The sequence below is a fragment of the Penicillium brevicompactum genome (assembly GCF_028827555.1).
Source record: "Penicillium brevicompactum strain IBT 35665 chromosome Unknown utg000006l_segment0_segment0, whole genome shotgun sequence".
Taxonomy (NCBI): Eukaryota; Fungi; Ascomycota; class Eurotiomycetes; order Eurotiales; family Aspergillaceae; genus Penicillium; species Penicillium brevicompactum.
Window position 1 is genome coordinate 1,982,053 of NW_026623209.1, and position 19,795 is coordinate 2,001,847.

General features: G+C 51.7%; 10 protein-coding genes across 10 annotated transcripts; 6 read left to right on the top strand and 4 right to left on the bottom strand.

The window, feature by feature from the left end:
- Positions 1 to 180: 180 nt before the first annotated feature.
- N7506_008957 (translation initiation complex factor eIF1A) lies at positions 181 to 826 on the bottom strand (the record flags this gene model as incomplete). The annotated part of the gene is made up of 2 exons (XM_056958250.1): positions 775 to 826; positions 181 to 609 (listed from the first exon to the last, which is right to left on the bottom strand). The coding sequence occupies exons 1-2, from the start codon at positions 793 to 795 to the stop codon at positions 181 to 183; spliced, it is 450 nt and encodes a 149-aa protein (XP_056807640.1). The 5' UTR covers positions 796 to 826.
- Positions 827 to 1,456: 630 nt separating this feature from the next.
- N7506_008958 (uncharacterized protein) lies at positions 1,457 to 1,939 on the top strand (the record flags this gene model as incomplete). The annotated part of the gene is made up of 1 exon (XM_056958251.1): positions 1,457 to 1,939. One exon carries the CDS (start codon positions 1,457 to 1,459, stop codon positions 1,937 to 1,939), a length of 483 nt encoding a protein of 160 aa, XP_056807641.1.
- Positions 1,940 to 2,294: 355 nt separating this feature from the next.
- N7506_008959 (putative chitin biosynthesis protein (Chs5)) lies at positions 2,295 to 3,638 on the top strand (the record flags this gene model as incomplete). The annotated part of the gene is made up of 2 exons (XM_056958252.1): positions 2,295 to 2,366; positions 2,463 to 3,638. The coding sequence occupies 2 exons, from the start codon at positions 2,295 to 2,297 to the stop codon at positions 3,636 to 3,638; spliced, it is 1,248 nt and encodes a 415-aa protein (XP_056807642.1).
- Positions 3,639 to 4,233: 595 nt separating this feature from the next.
- Positions 4,234 to 5,595, bottom strand: N7506_008960 (putative aspartate transaminase; the record flags this gene model as incomplete). Its single annotated transcript, XM_056958253.1, has 3 exons — positions 4,234 to 4,298; positions 4,355 to 4,460; positions 4,516 to 5,595. The coding sequence occupies 3 exons, from the start codon at positions 5,593 to 5,595 to the stop codon at positions 4,234 to 4,236; spliced, it is 1,251 nt and encodes a 416-aa protein (XP_056807643.1).
- A 1,142-nt stretch (positions 5,596 to 6,737) lies between these two features.
- Positions 6,738 to 8,132, top strand: N7506_008961 (alpha/beta hydrolase; the record flags this gene model as incomplete). The annotated part of the gene is made up of 4 exons (XM_056958254.1): positions 6,738 to 7,280; positions 7,359 to 7,673; positions 7,739 to 7,992; positions 8,066 to 8,132. 4 exons carry the CDS (start codon positions 6,738 to 6,740, stop codon positions 8,130 to 8,132), a joined length of 1,179 nt encoding a protein of 392 aa, XP_056807644.1.
- A 106-nt stretch (positions 8,133 to 8,238) lies between these two features.
- N7506_008962 (class II fumarate hydratase) lies at positions 8,239 to 10,154 on the top strand (the record flags this gene model as incomplete). The annotated part of the gene is made up of 6 exons (XM_056958255.1): positions 8,239 to 8,454; positions 8,517 to 8,561; positions 8,621 to 8,658; positions 8,725 to 8,840; positions 8,896 to 9,913; positions 9,968 to 10,154. 6 exons carry the CDS (start codon positions 8,239 to 8,241, stop codon positions 10,152 to 10,154), a joined length of 1,620 nt encoding a protein of 539 aa, XP_056807645.1.
- A 511-nt stretch (positions 10,155 to 10,665) lies between these two features.
- On the top strand, positions 10,666 to 11,313 carry gup1 (glucosamine 6-phosphate N-acetyltransferase; the record flags this gene model as incomplete). Its single annotated transcript, XM_056958256.1, has 2 exons — positions 10,666 to 11,157; positions 11,224 to 11,313. 2 exons carry the CDS (start codon positions 10,666 to 10,668, stop codon positions 11,311 to 11,313), a joined length of 582 nt encoding a protein of 193 aa, XP_056807646.1.
- Positions 11,314 to 12,238: 925 nt separating this feature from the next.
- On the bottom strand, positions 12,239 to 13,118 carry N7506_008964 (60S ribosomal protein eL24; the record flags this gene model as incomplete). Its single annotated transcript, XM_056958257.1, has 3 exons — positions 12,239 to 12,520; positions 12,714 to 12,857; positions 13,068 to 13,118. The coding sequence occupies 3 exons, from the start codon at positions 13,116 to 13,118 to the stop codon at positions 12,239 to 12,241; spliced, it is 477 nt and encodes a 158-aa protein (XP_056807647.1).
- Positions 13,119 to 14,162: 1,044 nt separating this feature from the next.
- Positions 14,163 to 14,788, bottom strand: N7506_008965 (E2 ubiquitin-conjugating protein UBC13; the record flags this gene model as incomplete). The annotated part of the gene is made up of 4 exons (XM_056958258.1): positions 14,163 to 14,338; positions 14,391 to 14,522; positions 14,581 to 14,669; positions 14,736 to 14,788. 4 exons carry the CDS (start codon positions 14,786 to 14,788, stop codon positions 14,163 to 14,165), a joined length of 450 nt encoding a protein of 149 aa, XP_056807648.1.
- Positions 14,789 to 15,278: 490 nt separating this feature from the next.
- On the top strand, positions 15,279 to 19,582 carry N7506_008966 (Mtc5p; the record flags this gene model as incomplete). Its single annotated transcript, XM_056958259.1, has 2 exons — positions 15,279 to 18,482; positions 18,542 to 19,582. 2 exons carry the CDS (start codon positions 15,279 to 15,281, stop codon positions 19,580 to 19,582), a joined length of 4,245 nt encoding a protein of 1,414 aa, XP_056807649.1.
- Between the last annotated feature and the right edge of the window lie 213 nt (positions 19,583 to 19,795).

Here is a 19,795-nt window from a genome sequence, read left to right on the forward strand (position 1 = left end):
CGAAAGAGCCCCGCGTGAGAAGAGGCTGAACTTTCGGAGCAGACAAGCCACGGCACTGTGCCAACGGCGGCAAGCACAAGGGTAGGGATTTTGGCGAGCATGGGGAATACTGAGGAGAGGTGTTCCGAAGGTATTCGTGCAGGGCAGAGCATCGAACTCTGGGGTAAGAAGGGGGGGCGTTTAGATGTCGTCGACATCGATGTCCTTCTCATCCTCGCTCTCGCGATCTTCGTCGAACTCGACGTTGTCGTCCAGGCCGTCACCGCCGTAGGTGTCGGTCTCGTTGATCTTGGCGTGCTCAGGCAGCTCACCGTAGGCCTTGAGAGAACGGGCCTCGTCGGCGGTGTACTTCATGATAACATCACCCTTCTCATCCTGGTAATCACGGAGAGAGAGGAGGATGATATCACCCTGGTTGATCCAGACCTTCTTGCGGAGCTTGCCACGAATGTGAGCGAGACGCTTCTCGCCATCGAAGCAAAGAGCCTCGAGACGACCGTTGCCCAGCATCTTCACGACCTGTGCGTACTCCTGGCCCTCCTCCTTGAAGACGAGTTCACGCTTCTCGTTGTCGTTCTCGTTCTTTCCACGACGACGGTTCTTACCGCCCTATACTCGATTGTCAGCATGTGTCCCATACGTCATAGAAAAGCGAAGAAAAATGATTCCAGCCACACGTCTGAAAATTCACCCCGGGGCGATGTGGCCACCCGCGGGTGGTAGACGGTGGCGGAAGAGATTGAATAGGAGGGGCTGAATATTTTGCGCTCTTACTTTTCCCTTGTTCTTGGGCATGGCGGGTGTGTGCGACCTTCACCTGGGTCGATGCTCTCTGGGGTAATTTTTTTCTAAGATCAACGAAGATCTAAAGAAGCCTGATCGAGGTTGATCAGGAAAGGAGAGTGGAAGGAAGAAGGAGGGTGGGGGGGTTATGTGCACCTTTCGACAAAGAATCTTTTTATTAGGTAATCAGGCACCCAGTGGCGTCACTGTTCTTTCAGGCTGAAACACTGACCGCTTAATTTGACTGGCAAAAAAAAGATGAATGAAATAAACACGATTAGCAACTCCCAAAGGTGACCAAGTGACTACTATACGACACGCGGTAGTGATACTGCTTGTTTCAATTTCATTCTTGCCTGGTCTTATATGAAACTTAACCTTTGTTCATCCCGAATCCCAAACGGTGGGCACCAGACTCGCCCATCCACACGTTTCTTCAAGAATTGGGCCGTGACTACGCTACCCATACATTCACCATACCTACCACTGAAAGATCATAGTTGGTCTTATCTCTTGGACCGAAACTCGTCGCTTTATTAGGTCTATTTTTGGCATTTACTTTGTGCCCAACTCATGAAGTTCGTCGTTTTCAACCCGACATGATATCGATGCGCCGCATTCCTCCCATTTCCACCAAGCGCACCTCTCCCTCGACCGATAGTCAGACCTCACAATGAGTGTGTTCACTGGATCTACTCAGAACATTGTGGTTCGGTATTGGGTCAAACAAATCACTCCTCCCGTTGCATCACGATACATCAGTGCTCACATCCATCCCATCCGGCCCAAAGTCGTCCACATGTCGGCGCATCGCCCTAAAGACACATTATGGTGGAGAGTATCAGTGAACAAAATACTGCCAGAGAGACGTGTGGTTCGTTCCTGGTGTGCGCGTAGAGTGCGAACCGCTTTTGCGCAGGCTATGAGACAACATGGATTTGATGAAGTCGGTAGACTGCTGCCCGGATCATCGGAGGGTCAAGGAAACCTGACAGGGACACTTGAGATCTTTATTCACCCACCGTGTGTAGTGCAAAGCTACGAGGTTGTCCAGAAAGATGCAAGTCAACTCTTGAGTGAGGTTATGGCGCACCGAGCGGCGCAAATATCGACCCCCAAAGACGCCTCGACCAAAAATGCTTCGACCAAAAGCTGAGCTCTGTCGGCTGCCTTGGGGATATGACCATTCTCTTTGTATATCATCATTTCATCTTATGCCGCTTGACAATCGGCTGTACATTATTGGGGCATTTCGGTCAGGGGCGTTTTGAGGCTTTGAAAGGGAATTGGCTTGCATACGGATGTTTCAGATTATCTCTACTCTTTCTATTTATTATACCCCAGAAATTTGAACTTTTTTTGTTGTTAGTCGAAGAGGTCAATATACAAGGCGTATCTTAGCTCCCGTCCGGTACCTCGCTAAATGCCGATCTGGCGGATTCATCAACACTCCGGGGGACCTCACAACTACAACCACCCTATCTAAATCGTTATCCTTTTCCAGCCTCACGATGTTGGTCTCCTTGACAGTTGGCAAGGTTGACGCGGGTGTCGCAGTGCTCCTCACCCAAGACAACCGACTCGTAAGCTAAACCCCCTGGTCGCATGGCCAAAACACTGGGCTAGACTGCGACGACGAGAGGATCAAGAATCACATCAGCTTACACATCTTGAATCAGATCGAATTTCCTTCAGTTCTATTGCCAGACAACATTGCCTCCGGCAGCATTGTCGACATCACCGTCTCGCGCAACCTTGCCGCCGAACAAGCAAACGCATCTGCCTTCCAGACACTCCAGAAACGAATCCTGAATACCTACGGTGTGAAAGCCCCATCGCCACCGATTCTGCGCCTGCGCAATGCTACTCAGACCTCGCTCGTCCTCGAGTGGGACCCAATCGATCTGGCGACCGCATCCCTGAAATCACTCTCACTCTATCGCAACGGTTCCAAGGCCGGCTCGATACCTCGTCCGCTTGAGACTCGCAGCACCAAGATTAGTGGTCTCGCGATTCACTCCGAATACTCCTTCCATCTCGTTCTGCGCACTACAGCTGGTACCTACCAGTCGGAAAAACTCACGTGTCAAACCCACAAGATGACAGATCTATCGGGTATCACCGTCACAACAGGTATTCTGGATCCGCAGCAGAAGGAGGCGCTTGGTGCCGCGCTGGACCGCATTGGTGGAAAGATGATCGACTCCGTGCGTATCGACACCACCCACTTCGTCTGCACGGAAGGCCGGGGCCAATTGTGGGAGAAGGCTGTTAGCATGAACATTCCTGTTGTTGTACCGGAATGGGTCGATGCTTGCGAAACAGAAGGCACAATTGCTGGTGTGCGTGGCTACTACCTCAACGCAGACCCCAAGGCCCGCCAACTGGGTGTGATTCACGGCTCGTCCCACCAGCGTACTACTTCTACCCTCTCATCTGCGACTACACCCCAAGGAAGACCCAGCTCTCAGCCCCAGCGTAGCCCTGCGCCGGAGCAAGTCCCTGAGGAACCGCCTCTGACGCCTTTCCCTGGAGGTGAGATGAGTGGCCAGCCCCAGGCGCAGACTGAGGAGGTTGGATCGGAAGAAGAGGAAGATGTTCCGCCTCCTCCGCCCCCGCCCAAGGACGAGACTGAGAGTACAAACGGGACTGCTGAGAACGGGACTGACTCGGCGCATCCCTCGGACGCGAAGGAGACAAAGTCCGGGGCTGAGTCTGATGAGGATAGTGGAGAAACGAGTAAAGAGCAGACACTTCCTCAGAACAGACCTGAGGATGAGTCCGAGGCTGCAAGCTCTGGTAATGCAAAGAGCAAGGGGAAGGAGGGTGATGATTTCAACGAAGTGCCATTGTGAAGGCTCCGAGCGCTTGCTGCTCCTTGACCTTCTATCCTTATTTTTGACCAGCGTCTACGACTATATCCAGTACAGTTTTACCTTATTGTGGTTAGTGGCGCAAAATCCTCAGCCTAAATTGATTGTAAACGTTAACGAAAGATTCAGCTATCAGGCTTAAGACTGAGTATGTTCAAGATGTAGTAAGTAGAGATACGTATAGACTGGAAAGGAAAATGAAAACCTTGAGAGATTCTTGAATATAAGATAGACCTCTACAGCTGCCTATTTGCTGCCTGTAAATTTAGACAATCTAGCAACCAGGATTCATGAGTCTCAGCCCAAGTGCTTTCTCTGCCTCATTGGCCAAGAAGCGGAAGTCTTAGTTAGGCCGTATTGGTAGGCTTACGTTGTCAATCAAATCATTGAATTGGATCTGATTCTCTATATAACTCTATCATGAAATGTCATAAACCATGGGCCCGCCAGATGCAAAGTTATAGGTCCGAACAGAAACTCCACACCTTTGTGAGAGCTTCTGACAAAATGCCTCCGGGGCTGCTCAAAGGAAATGTACTGAGAATCAAAACACGTCCCGAACAGACAAATTTTAAACTTAGTTTTCGTTGCGAATGACATCGTCAATCGCCTGTGCGACATATGCGACATTCTTCTCGCTCACTGTGTAAAATGTCAGCTCGTATTCACAGAAAAAAAGCAGGGTCGAGGATCCTTACAGCCACTGATGGAGGCACGGCCAGACTTGAGCAAGTAGATGTGGTACTTGTCCTTCAGTGCGTAGACTTGCTTAGGGGTCAGACCGGTGTAGGAGAACATGCCGTTCTAAAAACAGGATTAGTACGAGTCGGGGTTACACGTTTTGTCATGGTTGCCTTACCTGTTCGATGATGTGCTCCCAAGTACCGGGGGTCTGCAGACGAACGAGTTCATTGTAGAGAGCGCGGCGCATAGTCTTAATGCGGGAGCTCATGACCTGCAAGTCCTGGTGCCAATCGGCGGTGAGCTCGTCGCTAGTGAGAATCTTCTTAACGATGCTGCAGCCGACACGGGGACCCATTGAGAACTCGCCACGAATGAGATGGCAAAGGTTGTTCACGACGATGTCACGAATGCTGGTCGAGCTGCGGTTGGTACAGTAGTGGAACGCACCAACACGCTGACCGTACAAACCGAAGTTCTTGGAGAAGCTCTGTGCCACACACATCTCCATATCCGGCTTGTGGTTGAAGAAGTAGCGGACGGCCCAGGCGTCCTCCTCGACGGAGCCAGAGGCGAAACCCTGGTAAGCCGAGTCGAAGAAGGGGAAGAGCTTCTTGCGCTCGCACAGGTCGGCAATGGCAACCCATTGCTCCTTGTTGGGATCCAGACCGGTGGGGTTGTGTGCGCAAGCGTGCAGGAGCACAGCGTCGCCCTCCTCGGCCTCGGATTCCAGGGTGTTGATCATACCCTCGAAATCGAAGGACCGGGTTGCGGCATGGTAGTACGGATATGTCTTGCGGGGCACGCCGGCGAGCTCCCAAATTGTCTGGTGGTTAGCCCAGGAGGGGTTGGAGAGCCAAACACTGCGGGGCTTCATGTGGTGGGCGAGGAACAGGGCGCCGAGGTGGTTCGCACCGGTACCAGCAACGGTTTGCACGGTAGCAATGCGGGCCTTGGCTTCCTCCTCGCTCTGCTTGCCCTCGAATCCGAACATCAGGTTGCGGGCGATGCCCAGGAAGGGCACATCACCTTCAATTGCGGTGTATTCGTGGCGGAAGAGGTCGTCGTCCTCAACAAGAGACTTCTCGGCCTTCTGGACGACGGGAAGGGGCCAGGGCTTGCCATCGTCTGTGCGGTAAACACCGACTCCCAAGCTGACCTTGTGCGGGAAGGTATCGACAGCGTAGGCGCCGTTCAGGGCGAAGATCTCATCCGGAGGGACCGGGGCCACATTAAGACGGGTGTCGATTTTGGCCATTGTGAAGGGTGTATGCAAATTAAGGTCCGGAGGGGTCAATTAGCACGAACTGTGGAGGTGGAACAAATGCCGAGTCTATAAGTAACAAGATCAAAATCGACGGCTGAGTCAACCCGATATCGCTCGGCCTCAAGATTTCTTTTTTTGCCCCGCGGGAAGTCCCGCTTAGTGGCGGATTCTGGGGTGCAAGGGATGGCAATTATTGATTCCATTCTGATTTCGGTTCAAAGAAAAAGATAGCCGTGGATAGCCTCGTTGATATGAGAGTTGATCACATTTGGTGCTTGATACGTTCCTCGCCCTTTTTGGAGCTCTGGGCAAACTGATAGGATCGGCACGGAACGTCATATGGCCTGCTGACTCCTGTGGACGTGTTTTGGGTTGGTAGACGAGTATCTTTTGCGTAAGACATTCTTAAGACGATCTGCGATATGTCTTCGTCCATGGATAGCCCCGGGGGGTGATGATGAGTCGTGGTTGAAAGACCCCGGGAGTGGCTCCTGCACTAGGAATATACATCTGACATTTCCCTTGCATCACCAACGTGGCGAGATTGGCCAGTTTTTCTCCCACTCCTATAGGACTTCTTAGCTATGCATAAGGAAGTCTCCCCAAGGTCATTGCTATTCCTGTTCCCGGGGTCATAAACAAGCCCGAGGATAGCTCAAGCTCGATCTAAGACGATAGCATATCCACACAGAACAATGTCTACCAACAAGTTTGATTCTTCTGGCTGGACACGGTCAAAAGAACACCATGTAGTGTCCAGATATTGTATAGGGAACAGCAATACGGAGTAATTATTGAGTATGAAGCAAGAGAACCACTGGTTTACAGGTATGGCGATGAATACAGTAGGTCACAATTAACAAAGTTGACTCATGTATAGATCACAGCCGACGGCAACCATGGAAACCTCGAGACCAAGACACCGAAACCGAAACAAGAATTCTGAATCCAACGTGAGTCTTCGAAGGAAACTATTCAATCGACAGGATACGGGAACATCCATGAGTACATTACTAGGTATGATCTGGAACCCCGCAACCTTGGGAAGTGTTTGTACCTTCTGTACCACCTGGGTGTTCTCACCCTCTGGAACTATCTTCGGTTCCTCATCCAAACACAATACTTGATCCAACATGGCACTGCCCACATCTGTAGCAACACTGGCAGAGGCTCATTTGCCTGGCTTTGTTGTCCCTACCGTCATGCAACCACTACACAATAGCATCCCCCAAGAGCTTGTGCCACGATTTGATCCCGTGTACGTCGCGTACTACAACGCATTCAATGCAGGGCGGCTTCACACCCACGAGATCCCAATAGAAGAGTACCGAAGGAATCCTGCTCGATATACCATCTCATATGGCCGAGCTCCCGGCCCTGAGATCTTCCGCATCACCGAGCAAAAGTGCCCAGTCGATGGCGGAGAAATCACCATCCGGATATTTGAGCCGGCACCCAAACTTGATGATCAGGGCCAGCCGAAGAAAAGGGCTGCTTATCTCAATTTCCACGGGGGAGGATGGGTGTTTGGTGGACTGAACTACGATCACAGCTTCTGCAAACGACTTGTCCACAAGCTGGATGGAGATTTGGTCGCGTTTGATGTGGACTATCGACTAGCACCAGAGCACAAGTTTCCCATTTCGCTCGATGACAGTTGGACTGCCTTCAACTGGGTATGAACACCATAGCATCACAGAGACAAACAACCAAAGATGATGGATAGTAACTGACGACGTCTCGATGAGATATAGATTCGTTCAAAAACAGCAGAGTTTCATCTCGACCTGGAGAGATTTGCTGTGGGAGGTGCGTCGGCAGGAGGCCATCTTGCAGCCGTCATCAGTCACCTCTGCCGCGATGCAAACATTCCATTGCGATTGCAGCTCTTAACGGTACCGGTGACAGACTTGCATAATGTCTTCACCCCTCAAGGTGATTTTGACCGGGAGAATTGCCCATACGAGTCATACCGAGAGATGGAGTTTGCCCCAGCGCTACCAGCTGCACGCATGGCATACTTCCACCGATCCTTCTTGGGAATTCCTCGACCGGCGCAATCTGCTGAGGTGAGTGCTCCATCATTTGAGAATTTCCAAATCGGAGGCTAAGCTGACAACACTGACATTGACAGGATTGGAAAATATCGCCTATGTTAGCATCAAACTTCAAAGATCTGGCCCCTGCGTTGGTGTTTACTGCAGAACTAGATCCTCTGCGTGACGAAGGGGAAGCATATGCAGCGAAACTTGTAGCTGCAGGGGTACCCGCGCAAGTATTCCGAGTTCCAGGAGCACCCCATATATTTGCTGGACTCGATGGGATTCTGGCATCAGGGCGACTGTATAACAAAAAGGTGATTGAAACTATGCAACGGGAGCTCAAGGGGTGAGCGTTCAACCGTTTAGATCGGGAATTTGGTATTGTTATTGAAATAATACCGAATGTTACCAAATTCTAGTGTTGCCGAAGCTGTCGCTCCCGTCATGCCGATACCGGGAAGTTTCGGCAGGGGGAGTCGGAGTTGAGTGTATGAAATTTGTTTCTTTTTAAAGGGGAGACAACTCGCGAGAATTCCGCTTTCCCCAGAATCTTGTTGTAATACTTAATTGTTATTATACAATACGTCACACAATGAATCCCACTACCTCCCGGGCCGCGGTGCGCTCTATGGCCACCCTCACACATGCGACCAGAGCCACCCCCGCAGCTCGCACCTTTTTGTCGGCTGCTGCTCGCTCTTCGGCCGCTGGTTCCCGATCTCTGAGCTCAACCCGCTTCGCTCAATTCCCCCGCCTTCAGTCCTTCACCTTCTCCAACAAGCGCGCTTTTGGAACTACTGTCAAGATGGTATGCTTTGCAGGATTGCGCTGGACGCGCTGGGCGAACCCGGATGTACTGATGTCGATTAGTCTGTTGAAGCTCGTACCGAGAGCGATGCCTTTGGCGAAATCCAGGTGAGTTGCCGATCTTGTACCAATGGCCCTTTGCAGACAGCTAACTGTGTCTTTCATAGGTCCCCGGCGACAAGTACTGGGGTGCGCAGACTCAGCGGTAAGACGACACTCGGATCGAATCGACACAGGATCGGCTATAGAGCATCGCTGATGGAACATACAGCTCCCTGGGCAACTTCGACATCAACCAGCCCCAGGACCGCATGCCCGCCCCCGTGGTCAAGGCTTTCGGTATCCTCAAGGGCGCCGCCGCCGAGGTCAACATGAAGTACGGTCTTGGTGAGTAAAGCCCATATGGTAACACAGATATCGTCAGGGTACTGACTGGTTCAAGACCCCAAGATCGGTGAGGCCATCAAGCAGGCCGCTGCTGAGGTCGCCGAGGGTAAGCTGCTGGACCACTTCCCTCTGGTTGTCTGGCAGACTGGTTCCGGCACCCAGTCCAACATGAACTCCAACGAGGTCATCTCCAACCGTGCCATTGAGATCCTTGGTGGTACCATGGGCTCCAAGAAGCCTGTCCACCCCAACGACCACGTCAACATGTCCGCCTCCTCCAACGACTCTTTCCCCACCGTCATGCACATCGCCGCTGTTGTCGAGCTCGAGCAGACCCTTCTGCCTTCCCTCAAGGGACTCCGTGACGCTCTCCAGGTCAAGGTCGACAAGTTCCAGCACATCATCAAGATTGGCCGTACTCACTTGCAGGACGCCACTCCCCTGACCCTCGGCCAGGAGTTCTCTGGCTACGTTGCCCAGCTCGACCGCAACATCGAGCGCGTTGAGGCCAGCATCCCCCACCTGCGCTTCTTGGCTCAGGGTGGTACCGCCGTCGGTACCGGTCTGAACACCTTCAAGGGCTTCGACGAGGCCGTCGCTGCTGAGATCAGCAAGCTGACCGGTACTGAGTTCAAGACCGCCCCCAACAAGTTCGAGGTTCTCGCTGCCCACGACTCTATCGTCGAGGCTTCCGGCTCCCTCAACACCCTGGCCGGCTCTCTGTTCAAGATTGCCCAGGACATCCGCTACCTCGGATCCGGTCCCCGCTGCGGTCTCGGTGAGCTGAGCCTCCCCGAGAACGAGCCCGGCTCTTCCATCATGCCCGGAAAGGTCAACCCCACCCAGTGCGAGTCCCTCACCATGGTCTGCGCTCAGGTCATGGGTAACCACGTCGCTGCCACCATCGGTGGCATGAACGGCCAGTTCGAGCTGAATGTCTTCAAGCCCGTCATGATCGCCAACCTGCTCCACAGCGTGCGCATCCTCTCCGACGGCATGAACAGCTTCAACTCCCACCTCGTCAAGGGCCTCGAGGCCAACGAGGGCCGCATCAACTCCCTTCTCCACGAGAGGTATGCATAACATCCCCCCTTACATTTGAAGGCAAATTCTAACCGGTTTTATAGTCTGATGCTCGTCACCTGCCTGAACCCTGTCATTGGTTACGACATGGCTTCCAAGGTTGCCAAGAACGCTCACAAGAAGAACCTCACCCTCAAGGAGAGTGCTATGGAGCTTAAGGCTCTTAGCTCGGAGCAGTTCGACGAATACGTCCGCCCCGAGCTCATGCTCGCTCCCAAGGAGCACAAATAGATGGGCAAATTGTCCATCTTGTGACACTATAGATTTCCAATAGGAATTGTACACTGCAAGCATTTTACGATTTAATCTTCTAAGTTGTGGCGTTGGGCGCAGTAGATCAGATCTATATTTGGGTTACACGCAGGAGTACGGAGTACACACGAAGGGAAAAACCCCGCGAAAATAAAATAGTACTCCAAGGCTGGAAACGCGCATACTCGTGGAAATAACAACATAACTAGTCTGAATTATTTTTCAGTGCCAAATCTCAGAAAGAAAAGACAAAAAAAGCAAAAGAATCCACTAGTGGTCCCTTCCTAAGTTGGTATGGAAAGTATTAATAGAAAAAGGCTCGGGGAGCCCCTGGGGGCAATGTTTCACCTGGATCTGTGCCTGGCTTCCAAACTTCCTTCTATTTCACTTCTTCTACAACACTTCCTTCTATACGAATCACTCACCATATTCTTCTTTTCTGTCAATCGCTCTCCGACAAGCAACTCGAAATTTTTATCTCTACCTCACCATGACCACCCCCGCCATTGCACCCACCACCGTCTCCGAAATCACCAAGCCCACCATGAAAACAACAGTCACCCCCATTGTCGAGACCGACGGTCCTCTCTTCCCCGCCACCCTCATCTCCCCCGAGGTAATCGCTGCCCTACCTGATAACTACACCATCCGGCCTCTGCGCCGCTCAGACTACAGCCGCGGCTACCTCGATGTGCTGCGCGTTCTGACCACCGTCGGTGAAATCACCGAGGAGATGTGGAACAAGCGCTATGAGTGGATTACCTCGCGCAACGACGAGTACTACATGATTGTCGTGTGCGACGGTGAAGACCGCGTCGTCGGTACCGGTAGTCTGCTTGTTGAGCGCAAGTTCATTCACTCGCTCGGCATGGTTGGACACATTGAAGATATTGCCGTTGAGAAGAATCAGCAGGGCAAGAAGCTTGGTTTGAGAATTATTCAGACTTTGGATCACGTCGCTGCTCAGGTTGGATGCTACAAGGTATGTTTACTTGAACCCGCTGCAGAATCGCTTTTTCTTTCTTTCAAAGCTGACTGTCATCTATAGAGCATTCTCGATTGCTCCGAAGTCAACGAGGGATTCTACGATAAGTGCGGATTCAAGCGTGCTGGTCTCGAAATGGCCCACTACTACTGAGTCCTGTTTGTTCACTGAGATGTTTAATTTCCCGGTACTCACCGGTTTTCGGTCTGGCGTTTTGAGGCATTGATTTGTCTAGCCCGACAGGGCTGGGCTTGAAAGTTAAATTATACATGGAAACATACGAAAAGCCCGCTTTGGTGGCATGTCCCGGGGAAAGGAGCTGGGAGCAAGCTTGATGTTTTCTACGGAGTACAATTGCATATGTGGCTCTTGCTTGATACCACATGGCACGCGTTGAGCAGTCGGCGATCTCAAATCTACCCCTCTTGCGAACCAGCACCAGACTGATTCGCATAAGGTAAAAGAATGCGGGGAGTCACTTGATCTGCCTGGCATCATCATGAAGGATCCTCCCCCATTCTTAGATTGTAATATCATGGCTTTTGCATGATTTTGGTTGGCCAGCTTCCTCCGATCTGGAGTTGATGCATTGCGGGGTGACTTAGAAGCTATAGTTAGCATAGACAGTGCATGAATCATCACAATTCTACAATTCTATTCAAGGTGTACTCATCGACAAGTAGCCAAGTGGTCTGAAAGTAGATAAAAGAATCCAGAGCAACAAAACATGATATTTAGTTACAGCATGTAACACCGAATCTGGTCTACTTCTTCGGCGAGATCCGGCAAGTACATATCCGACCATTCATCGACAATGGAAGATATGGACCGCGGCAAACAGAGCAAGGGTTCGTTACTCCAGGCTGGACTGGAGCGGAGATTTGATACTCGCATGGGGATTCATATTTTTGATTCCTTTGTTCCCATTTTGCTGCATGAATTTGTATTGCATAGAAACAAGGTCAAGGCTCAAGGCCAGTTCTCACAGACAGTACTCCAGGTCCGTAAGTTCCATCATATCGCAACCCTCAGCACAGTTCCCGAACACCTCCAATTCCAACCATTTATTTCAAATAATTTAGCGGGACTTGGCGGCGACCTTGGGGGCAGAGCCCTTAGCACCCTGCTTGCTCTGGATGCGCTGGGCACCACCCTTAGCAGCGGCGGACTTGGCCTTCTCGGCCTTCTTGGCGGTGGCGGAAGCAGCCTTCTTCTCCTTGGCCTCCTTGATGGCCTGCTTGCGGGCGGCCTCGCGGGCCTCGGGGCGCTGGGAGCGGCGCTCCTTGATCACGTCGAGGGAAGCACCAACGATGGCACGCTGGTTCTTGACAACACGGCGGGTGCGCTTCTTGGCGACCTCCTATAAATCCAAAATATGACCCGGTCAGTAATCTGTAGTCGCATTTTTTTTCCATCACTTGGTCCCGTTCATGGCGTGGCAATATCACGATTTTCCCTCTTCTTGCTCCGTCTCATGATTGACGTAACCATTCGATTCGGCCGTTGATTCCACCACGCCATTCAACAATAATCCAACGGGAAGGGCGACCGACCTCAGAGATACCCTTGCGGTGCTGGCGACGGAAGAGAACAGTCCATGCGATGCGGCGGGGGTTCTTGCGCTGGAGGAAGAGGGACTCGGACTTTCCGTTCTGGAAGCGGAAGATCTTGGAGTCACCACGGACGAAGAGCTTGCCCTGTAGATTTGAAGATCAAAGATTAGCTTCTGGAAATGCAACAAAACGAAGTATATTTGTGCGACGATTCGATCGAAATGGAAAGTGGCGAAGCGCAGAGCGACAGGTTTTGACGTTATGGGGAAAGGTCGAGGGTTCAATGTCGAATCCGCAAAGCCATATTCCTCGCACACAAATTCCTCCTAGGGGCGACGACGGAATTGAACGCACCTTGCCGGGGTAGATCTTCTGACCGCTGAAGGCGTCGTCGTAGGTACGCATCTTGACGGATGGAGATGCGCTGACGGGGTCGGGTTGGCGTTAAAGTGGTTGTCGAAAATCGTGGATCGCGGTGATGCTGCTGATCCAATTGTGGTGCGGGCGCTCGCTAAAGTGCGACACGTGACCCGCTCTGCCCTTTCCGGGTCGCGTTATCGATAAGAAACGGGTGCACGTGATATCTTTTCACTTGAAACAACTCTTCAGTTGTCTTGTCATGGATGAAGTATCAAGATCAATCTCATATGACGAGTGTGCTCATTGGGATTTACTGCATCTAGTTCATTGAGCAGATGGATATCGGACGTCCCATGTGATCAAATGTCACACGGTTGCTCATTATTCACAACTCACCAACACTCTGTCGCCAAACCCCATCCAGAATGTCTTCACTTATGGATTGGGGGTCCTTGTGAGAATTTTGATGAGCTAGAGTGCCACTCCGACTGGAGGTCTACGGGTAGACCGTTTACTGAAGAGCTAAACTGCGATTAGACAACCCCAGCGATCATCTGGGCATTCTACTAATAAATCTACATTCGGGATATCACTCTTGTTCATCATAATTCTCGCAAAGGACCTGCCCACGGAAAAATCGAATGTTCTCATCGCCGAAGAGTTAAAATGTTAGGCTCTGCGCGAAAGGGACTTTTCGGAGTGACGACTAACTACACTCATGAAAGTGGCCGAAGGGCCGGCCCACTGCTATTCTGGTGTCGTAGCACATCCAGCAATATGAGCACCAGGAGCTTAATTCAATCTCGACTCCAATACGCTATATCCGCCAAGAAGCAACAGCAAAGTTTTGGAAGCACACGATAGATATATTGCCGTGACTTATAGATAATCAAACCCGACAATACCCGACGAAGCTTATTTTATATCGTGATGGGCTAAGATGGAATGAAAGCTAATGCTGGGACTGGAAAACGAGTTCTTTCTAATCGGCATGCTCGTCAACATAACGAATGCCTGACACTCAATGCCCGCGCTCTCAAACAGAAAGACCTGTTCTGTACTTCATGGTCACATAACAATTCACAGTGCTCAAGTCATAGCGTGTGTCCGGGTCCATTCCTTCGCTGTTTGAATCGCAGCAGGCTCATCTTCCTTCCACCTTTCGGCGACATCATTGGCAAGCGGGTCATCGGGATTCGGGGCTCCAAGCAGGGCTTGAATAGACAGAAGGATCGTGCGAATCTGAAGAGCTGGAGACCAGTTGTCTAGATACCATGGTTAGCAACTGTGATACGCGGAGCAATGAATTGTCCTCACTCTTCAACACATCAAGACAGATGCGACCCAGGCGATCAATGTTGGGGTGATAGATCTTAGTCAAGAAACGGATCTTGGGAGGGGTCATAGGATAGTCGTCGGGAAGGAAAAGCTCGAGTCTGAAGATACCACCTGCAGCCAGATTGTCAGTATATCGATTGTAGTCGACCAAAGGCTCTTGGGACGATACCCTCATATGGGGATTGCGCGGGTCCGTGGATTGAGACGTCAAAATAGCGCAAATTATCTTCGTGAGGGACAGCGTTGATGCCTGGGACACTATAATTGGAGTGTATTGCGTGAGCGACGGCGCGAATGCGATTCCGGGCGATATGTGTCTCTTACGGCTCTGCCATCAGACGCTCGGTCTCCTTGATGATTCTCTTAGGCAAAGCCATGGTGAACCGGCTTATCAATAACCGTGGTTATTGAATGTTTTGATGGTTTGGAGGGGTAAAGTAATATCTGGAAGAGATAAGAAGCTTGCGCGTCTTCAACTGCGGCCAAAAAGCACTTTGTGAAAGCCGTTCAGCAGAGGAATAGGTCAAGCGTCAACAAATACAGATCCAGACCCTCGACGTAACCAGCCGAGGGGCTCCTGCATGGCGGGGCTTTTTCGCGTCCCGTACGGGGTCATGTGATGTCATAATTCCACAGCCACACCAGCCACGCACTCGGTATCGCGTTATCACTTCACTCTCCAGAGCGCATCTCACGGTCATATATCCCATGAGCTAGGGGCAAGGGGATGTCATTGTCGAAAATGGGACCAGAAGGACCATCAATAGTGACATCAATCCATGTGTTTCATGCATAGATCCTTGGCTTTCCCAATTCCTGCATGATTGCGGCCCGACCAACATCGGAGATTAAGCGACCAACTTCACCATGTCTAGCTCCATGGAAGCAAGACCTCTCGCGTCGGCGATGGAAAGCCCCACGTTTGACGAGGATAGTTCTTTCCATGTAGAGCAGCCGGTAGGATCTATGTCAATATCCCCCTGTGGACGAGATGTCGTTCTCGCATCCAAGGAGGGTCTACATGTCATTGATCTGGATTCCCCGTACTCTCCGCCACGGTATCTCCCTCATCACACACCATGGGAGGTAGCCGACGTACAGTGGTCACCATTCGCCGCACGCGATCAATGGGTTGTTAGTACGTCGAACCAGAAAGCCTTGGTATGGAACTTGTCAATGAAGACATGGCAAAACTCCATTGAAATTGTGCTCCACGCCCATTCTCGCGCAATCACGGACATAAACTTCTCTGCATTTCATCCCGATCTTCTGGCTACTTGCTCCGTGGACAGCTTTGTACATTGCTGGGATTTACGCGCTCCCGCGCGGCCAGCCGTCTCGTTCTCCGATTGGTTCACTGGTGCGACCCAGGTCAAATGGAATCGGCAAGATCCCCACGTCATTGCGAGCTCTCACGATCGGTTTCTTCGGATCTGGGATGATCGAATGGGTGCGTACCCAATCAAGTCCATCGAAGCCCACAACACCAAGATCTATGGCGTTGATTGGAATCGTGTTCGACGTGGTGCCCTGGTGACTTGTTCTCTGGATAGAACGGTCAAGTTCTGGGACTACACCACCGACTCGGCCGATATCCCAGAGAAGCAGATTCATACCCCGTTTCCCGTTTGGCGAGCCCGCAATACACCCTTTGGATGGGGTGTGCTTGCAATGCCACAGAGAGGCAACAACGATCTTCATCTCTACAGCCGACGAGCCGAGGAGGGCTCATCTCCCGAGGATGACTTACCTCTGGTTCATAGCTTTCCAGGGCACAAGGGACAGGTCAAAGAGTTTCTGTGGAGGCCCCGAGGGGGTGTAGCAGACGGGATCGACCATCGCGAGTATCAATTAGTGACTTGGGGAACGGACAGAGAGCTTCGGCTACATAGAGTCGATCCTGAGATTCTACAGCGCGTTGGTTACGAGAAGGGCAAGAGTTTCATTTCCACACGAACTGTGACCCGGCTTGGTGCCATATACCGGAGTTTCCGCGATGTCAATTCCGACCTGGAAATTGATGACCAGGACACAGCTTCTTCAGTTGGCGGTCAGAACCAGAACAATGCTACCGGTGCTGGGATGAACGCCATCACTGTTCCGCACGCTCGTGGCTGGATCAAAGGAGGTCATCATGGTCGAGTTGGTATGCAGCCAAGATCTAATCTGAGAGCCGATACGAATCCAATTGCCTGGATGCGCGGTGTGAAGATCTCAGGATGGGATATCGAAACACTGGGAGATGAAATCAGTCATGTCGGCGAGAAGTTTACAAAAGTCGCCTTTGATTCGGTCGATGTGCGCCAACGAAAGATCTCAATTTCCCTTCATGGTCCCTGGGGCGCCGACGGGGCCTCGTTGTTCTTGAAAGTGGACATCAAATTCCCGACAACCTATCCCAAGTCTGCGATTCCAACATTCGCCGTCCAAAAGACAGCAGCAGTGACTGATGAGTGGGCCGCAAAGACCACTGCTGCGCTGAGAACAATTGCTGAAACATACATGTCCCGAAATCGCGGGTGTCTAGAAGGCGCCGTTCGCTATCTATTGGGCGAGAGCAGTCTAGAGGAAAGTATAGCATGGATTCTCGGAGAGACTGGCGATACCCTCAAATCTCCCATCAACGGTGAAATAGAAGGAGAATCGAGTGACGAAGACGAAGTTGGAATGACCCAGAGTCAAGAGCTAGGGATGAGCTCTGAGCTCCTCCGACCTGTCAACGCCAACGTCATGGTGCCCGTGGCCAAGGCTTGCGGAGCCCTTTGGGCAAACGATGGCCGCCTAGTGTGTTTCTTCCCGCCAAAGCAAAAGAAAGACAAGTCAGCGGAATTGTTCGAAAACATGGGCTTTAAAGAGATGACAAGATGGTCTCGTGGAGATAAGGTCTTTGAAGGGTTTGGTCGCCTCCACACCAACTCTCCTGGTCCTCGTGGAAGGGGAACAATTACCAGCACAGAGGATGGTGCCTCATCCGATTCAGATGAATCGTACTCAGACTCTTCAAGCTCTTCGGGCTCGTCTGATATGCTTTCTGGACTACCCACGCGCTTCCCTGCACCGCAAACATGGCGCAGTGCCGGAAGCTATGGTGTTCACCGACCACGTTCAACGGATAATTCCCAGCGATCGATCGGAGGCTCTGGGACACTCAAATCCGAAGGTCCCCAGAACATCGTTTCAATCCATAACTTGAGCGACTTGTTACCAGTCAAGCGGCAGTTAGCTTGTCAATATCGCATCTGTGGCAAAGGGACAGATGTGTGTTCCCACAATGCTGCGGTAGCCCTTGACGCGGGCTGCTACGAACTAGCCCAAATCTGGGGTCTGATCAAATTGATTTTGCATGTTCGAAAGGATTCCAATGCCTTGCCTGAGTCAGGTTTGTTGCAACGGCGCATGCGAATGAAAGGTGGTGGTATTGGTGGCCTTGGAGTCGATGGGATGTACAGAGATGTATCAGGAAGTATCATTCGCTGGGGAGACCACCCTCTTGGCAGCCATTGGCTTGTTCCTGCTTTGTTTGAACATTTTGAGCGCATTGGAGATGTGCAAATGGTAGCGATGCTTTCGTGCGTGCTACTGGAAGCCAGTCAAGAGGGCGCTTTGGAGCATGAAAAAGCCAAGAAGCAACCCGGACAGCAAGATTTCTCACTAGATTTCTCCTCGGTATCACAGGCACTCCCAACCAAGCCACCGGTGGTAACGCCTGCATCATCCATTCAGAAGGAAGTTCAGTCAACACCTACTGCCCAGACTTCAGCACGGTCATCCAGCGAAGTATGGCGTCTCGATTCAACACCACCACATTCTACAGGCACTACGCCTCCAGTCACAACTCGCCCGCGAGGCATCGCTGCTGACCGAAAGTCGTTGAGTCACAATGTCTCAATAGCTGCCTCGCCCGACCAACAATCCCAACCACGAAGTGGATCTGGGTTCGGGTCTGTGCTGGCGTCATCATTGTCTCGTTCATTTACATTCGGACCATCATCAGCCTCACCACCGTTGAGTCGGATGGACAAGAAGAAAACAACACCCCTGGACAGCCCAGGCGTGACAACGGGGCAAGCTGTAAGTAGTATTATCACCCTTTCATGTGAATACCTGACTAACTACCGTTACTTCATTAGTCGCAGGCTCAATCCGACACCGAGAGTGACCATGCACCTGAAGTCCCACCAGCGCCTGCAAGGTTCAAAATCACATTCAAGAACAAGGATGCATTCGAAAGCAACGGACCGGCACAACAATCCCTTCTTGATCCCAGCAAAGAACCGCTATATCGCTCCTACCGCGCTTCATATGCTAATTTACTGGCAACCTGGGATCTTCCCGTCCAGCAAAGTGAAGTTATGAAATTCGGAGCCGTTTCTGACCGAATCGACGATTTGAGCGCAAGCCATTACTGGAACAGCACCAACCCAGACAGCACCGAAGCATCCTTGAAAGACCCACAACCAGCCATAGACCCCCAGGCCCTGGATTTCCAACGCCATTGCGCCAGCTGTGGACATGCGCTGCAACGATCCATCTTCAACAACCATCCCATGGCCCCCGATACCCCCTCTAAGCGCAATAAACGCAAATCCTCAGTTCGTCGATGTCCCAACTGCAAGCCTCGCCAAGCACTGCCCACAAAACTACCCTGCGTCATCTGCGGCGAGGTAGTAGACGGCATGTTAATACCATGCTTGAGCTGTGGCCACGTGAGCTGTTTCGACTGCCATCGACACTGGTTCCTTCGACCAGACGACACCTTCGCCTCTCAACCAGACCACCCAGGTCAGCCCAAGTCTCCTCCAGCCTGCCCAACCGGATGCGGCTGCCAATGCTCCGAGCACATCGCCGTAAAAGTCCCCATGCCAACCGAGACGGCATCGCCAATTACCCCGGAATACTCACCCGCACCGCACCCTGCCGTCACACAAGCGAAGCATTCTCGCCGTCGACAATCCGAACCCGTGGTTTCGGACCCTAGCCGTAGACCTCTTCCGCCCAGGGGAGTGGCAGTCGGCCAGCCTGAAGATGGCTTGAATGTTTGGGAAGAATCGTCGCCGTTTGCTTCGTTGGCGCGCGGTCTCGGTGGCGGGTTGAGCCGAGGTTTGCGGACGAAAGACGAGCGCAAGAAGAATAAGTCCGTTGCTATGGCATCTAATATGAAGAGTCCTTGATTTGCGTCATTTTGTTTTTTTCTCTCCATGTTTACATTTCTACCCCGCTGACGCCGAGTGTGATGATTACATTCAGGCCTGTCTGATTTCGGGGAACGCCTTGTTTAGATACCACTTTTGTACGAATATATTGATTTAATCGGGTCTTTGAGAGTACTATTCTACCGCCACGATTTCTAGCTTGGTAAAGAGAGCGTACAAGCATCGAGCACA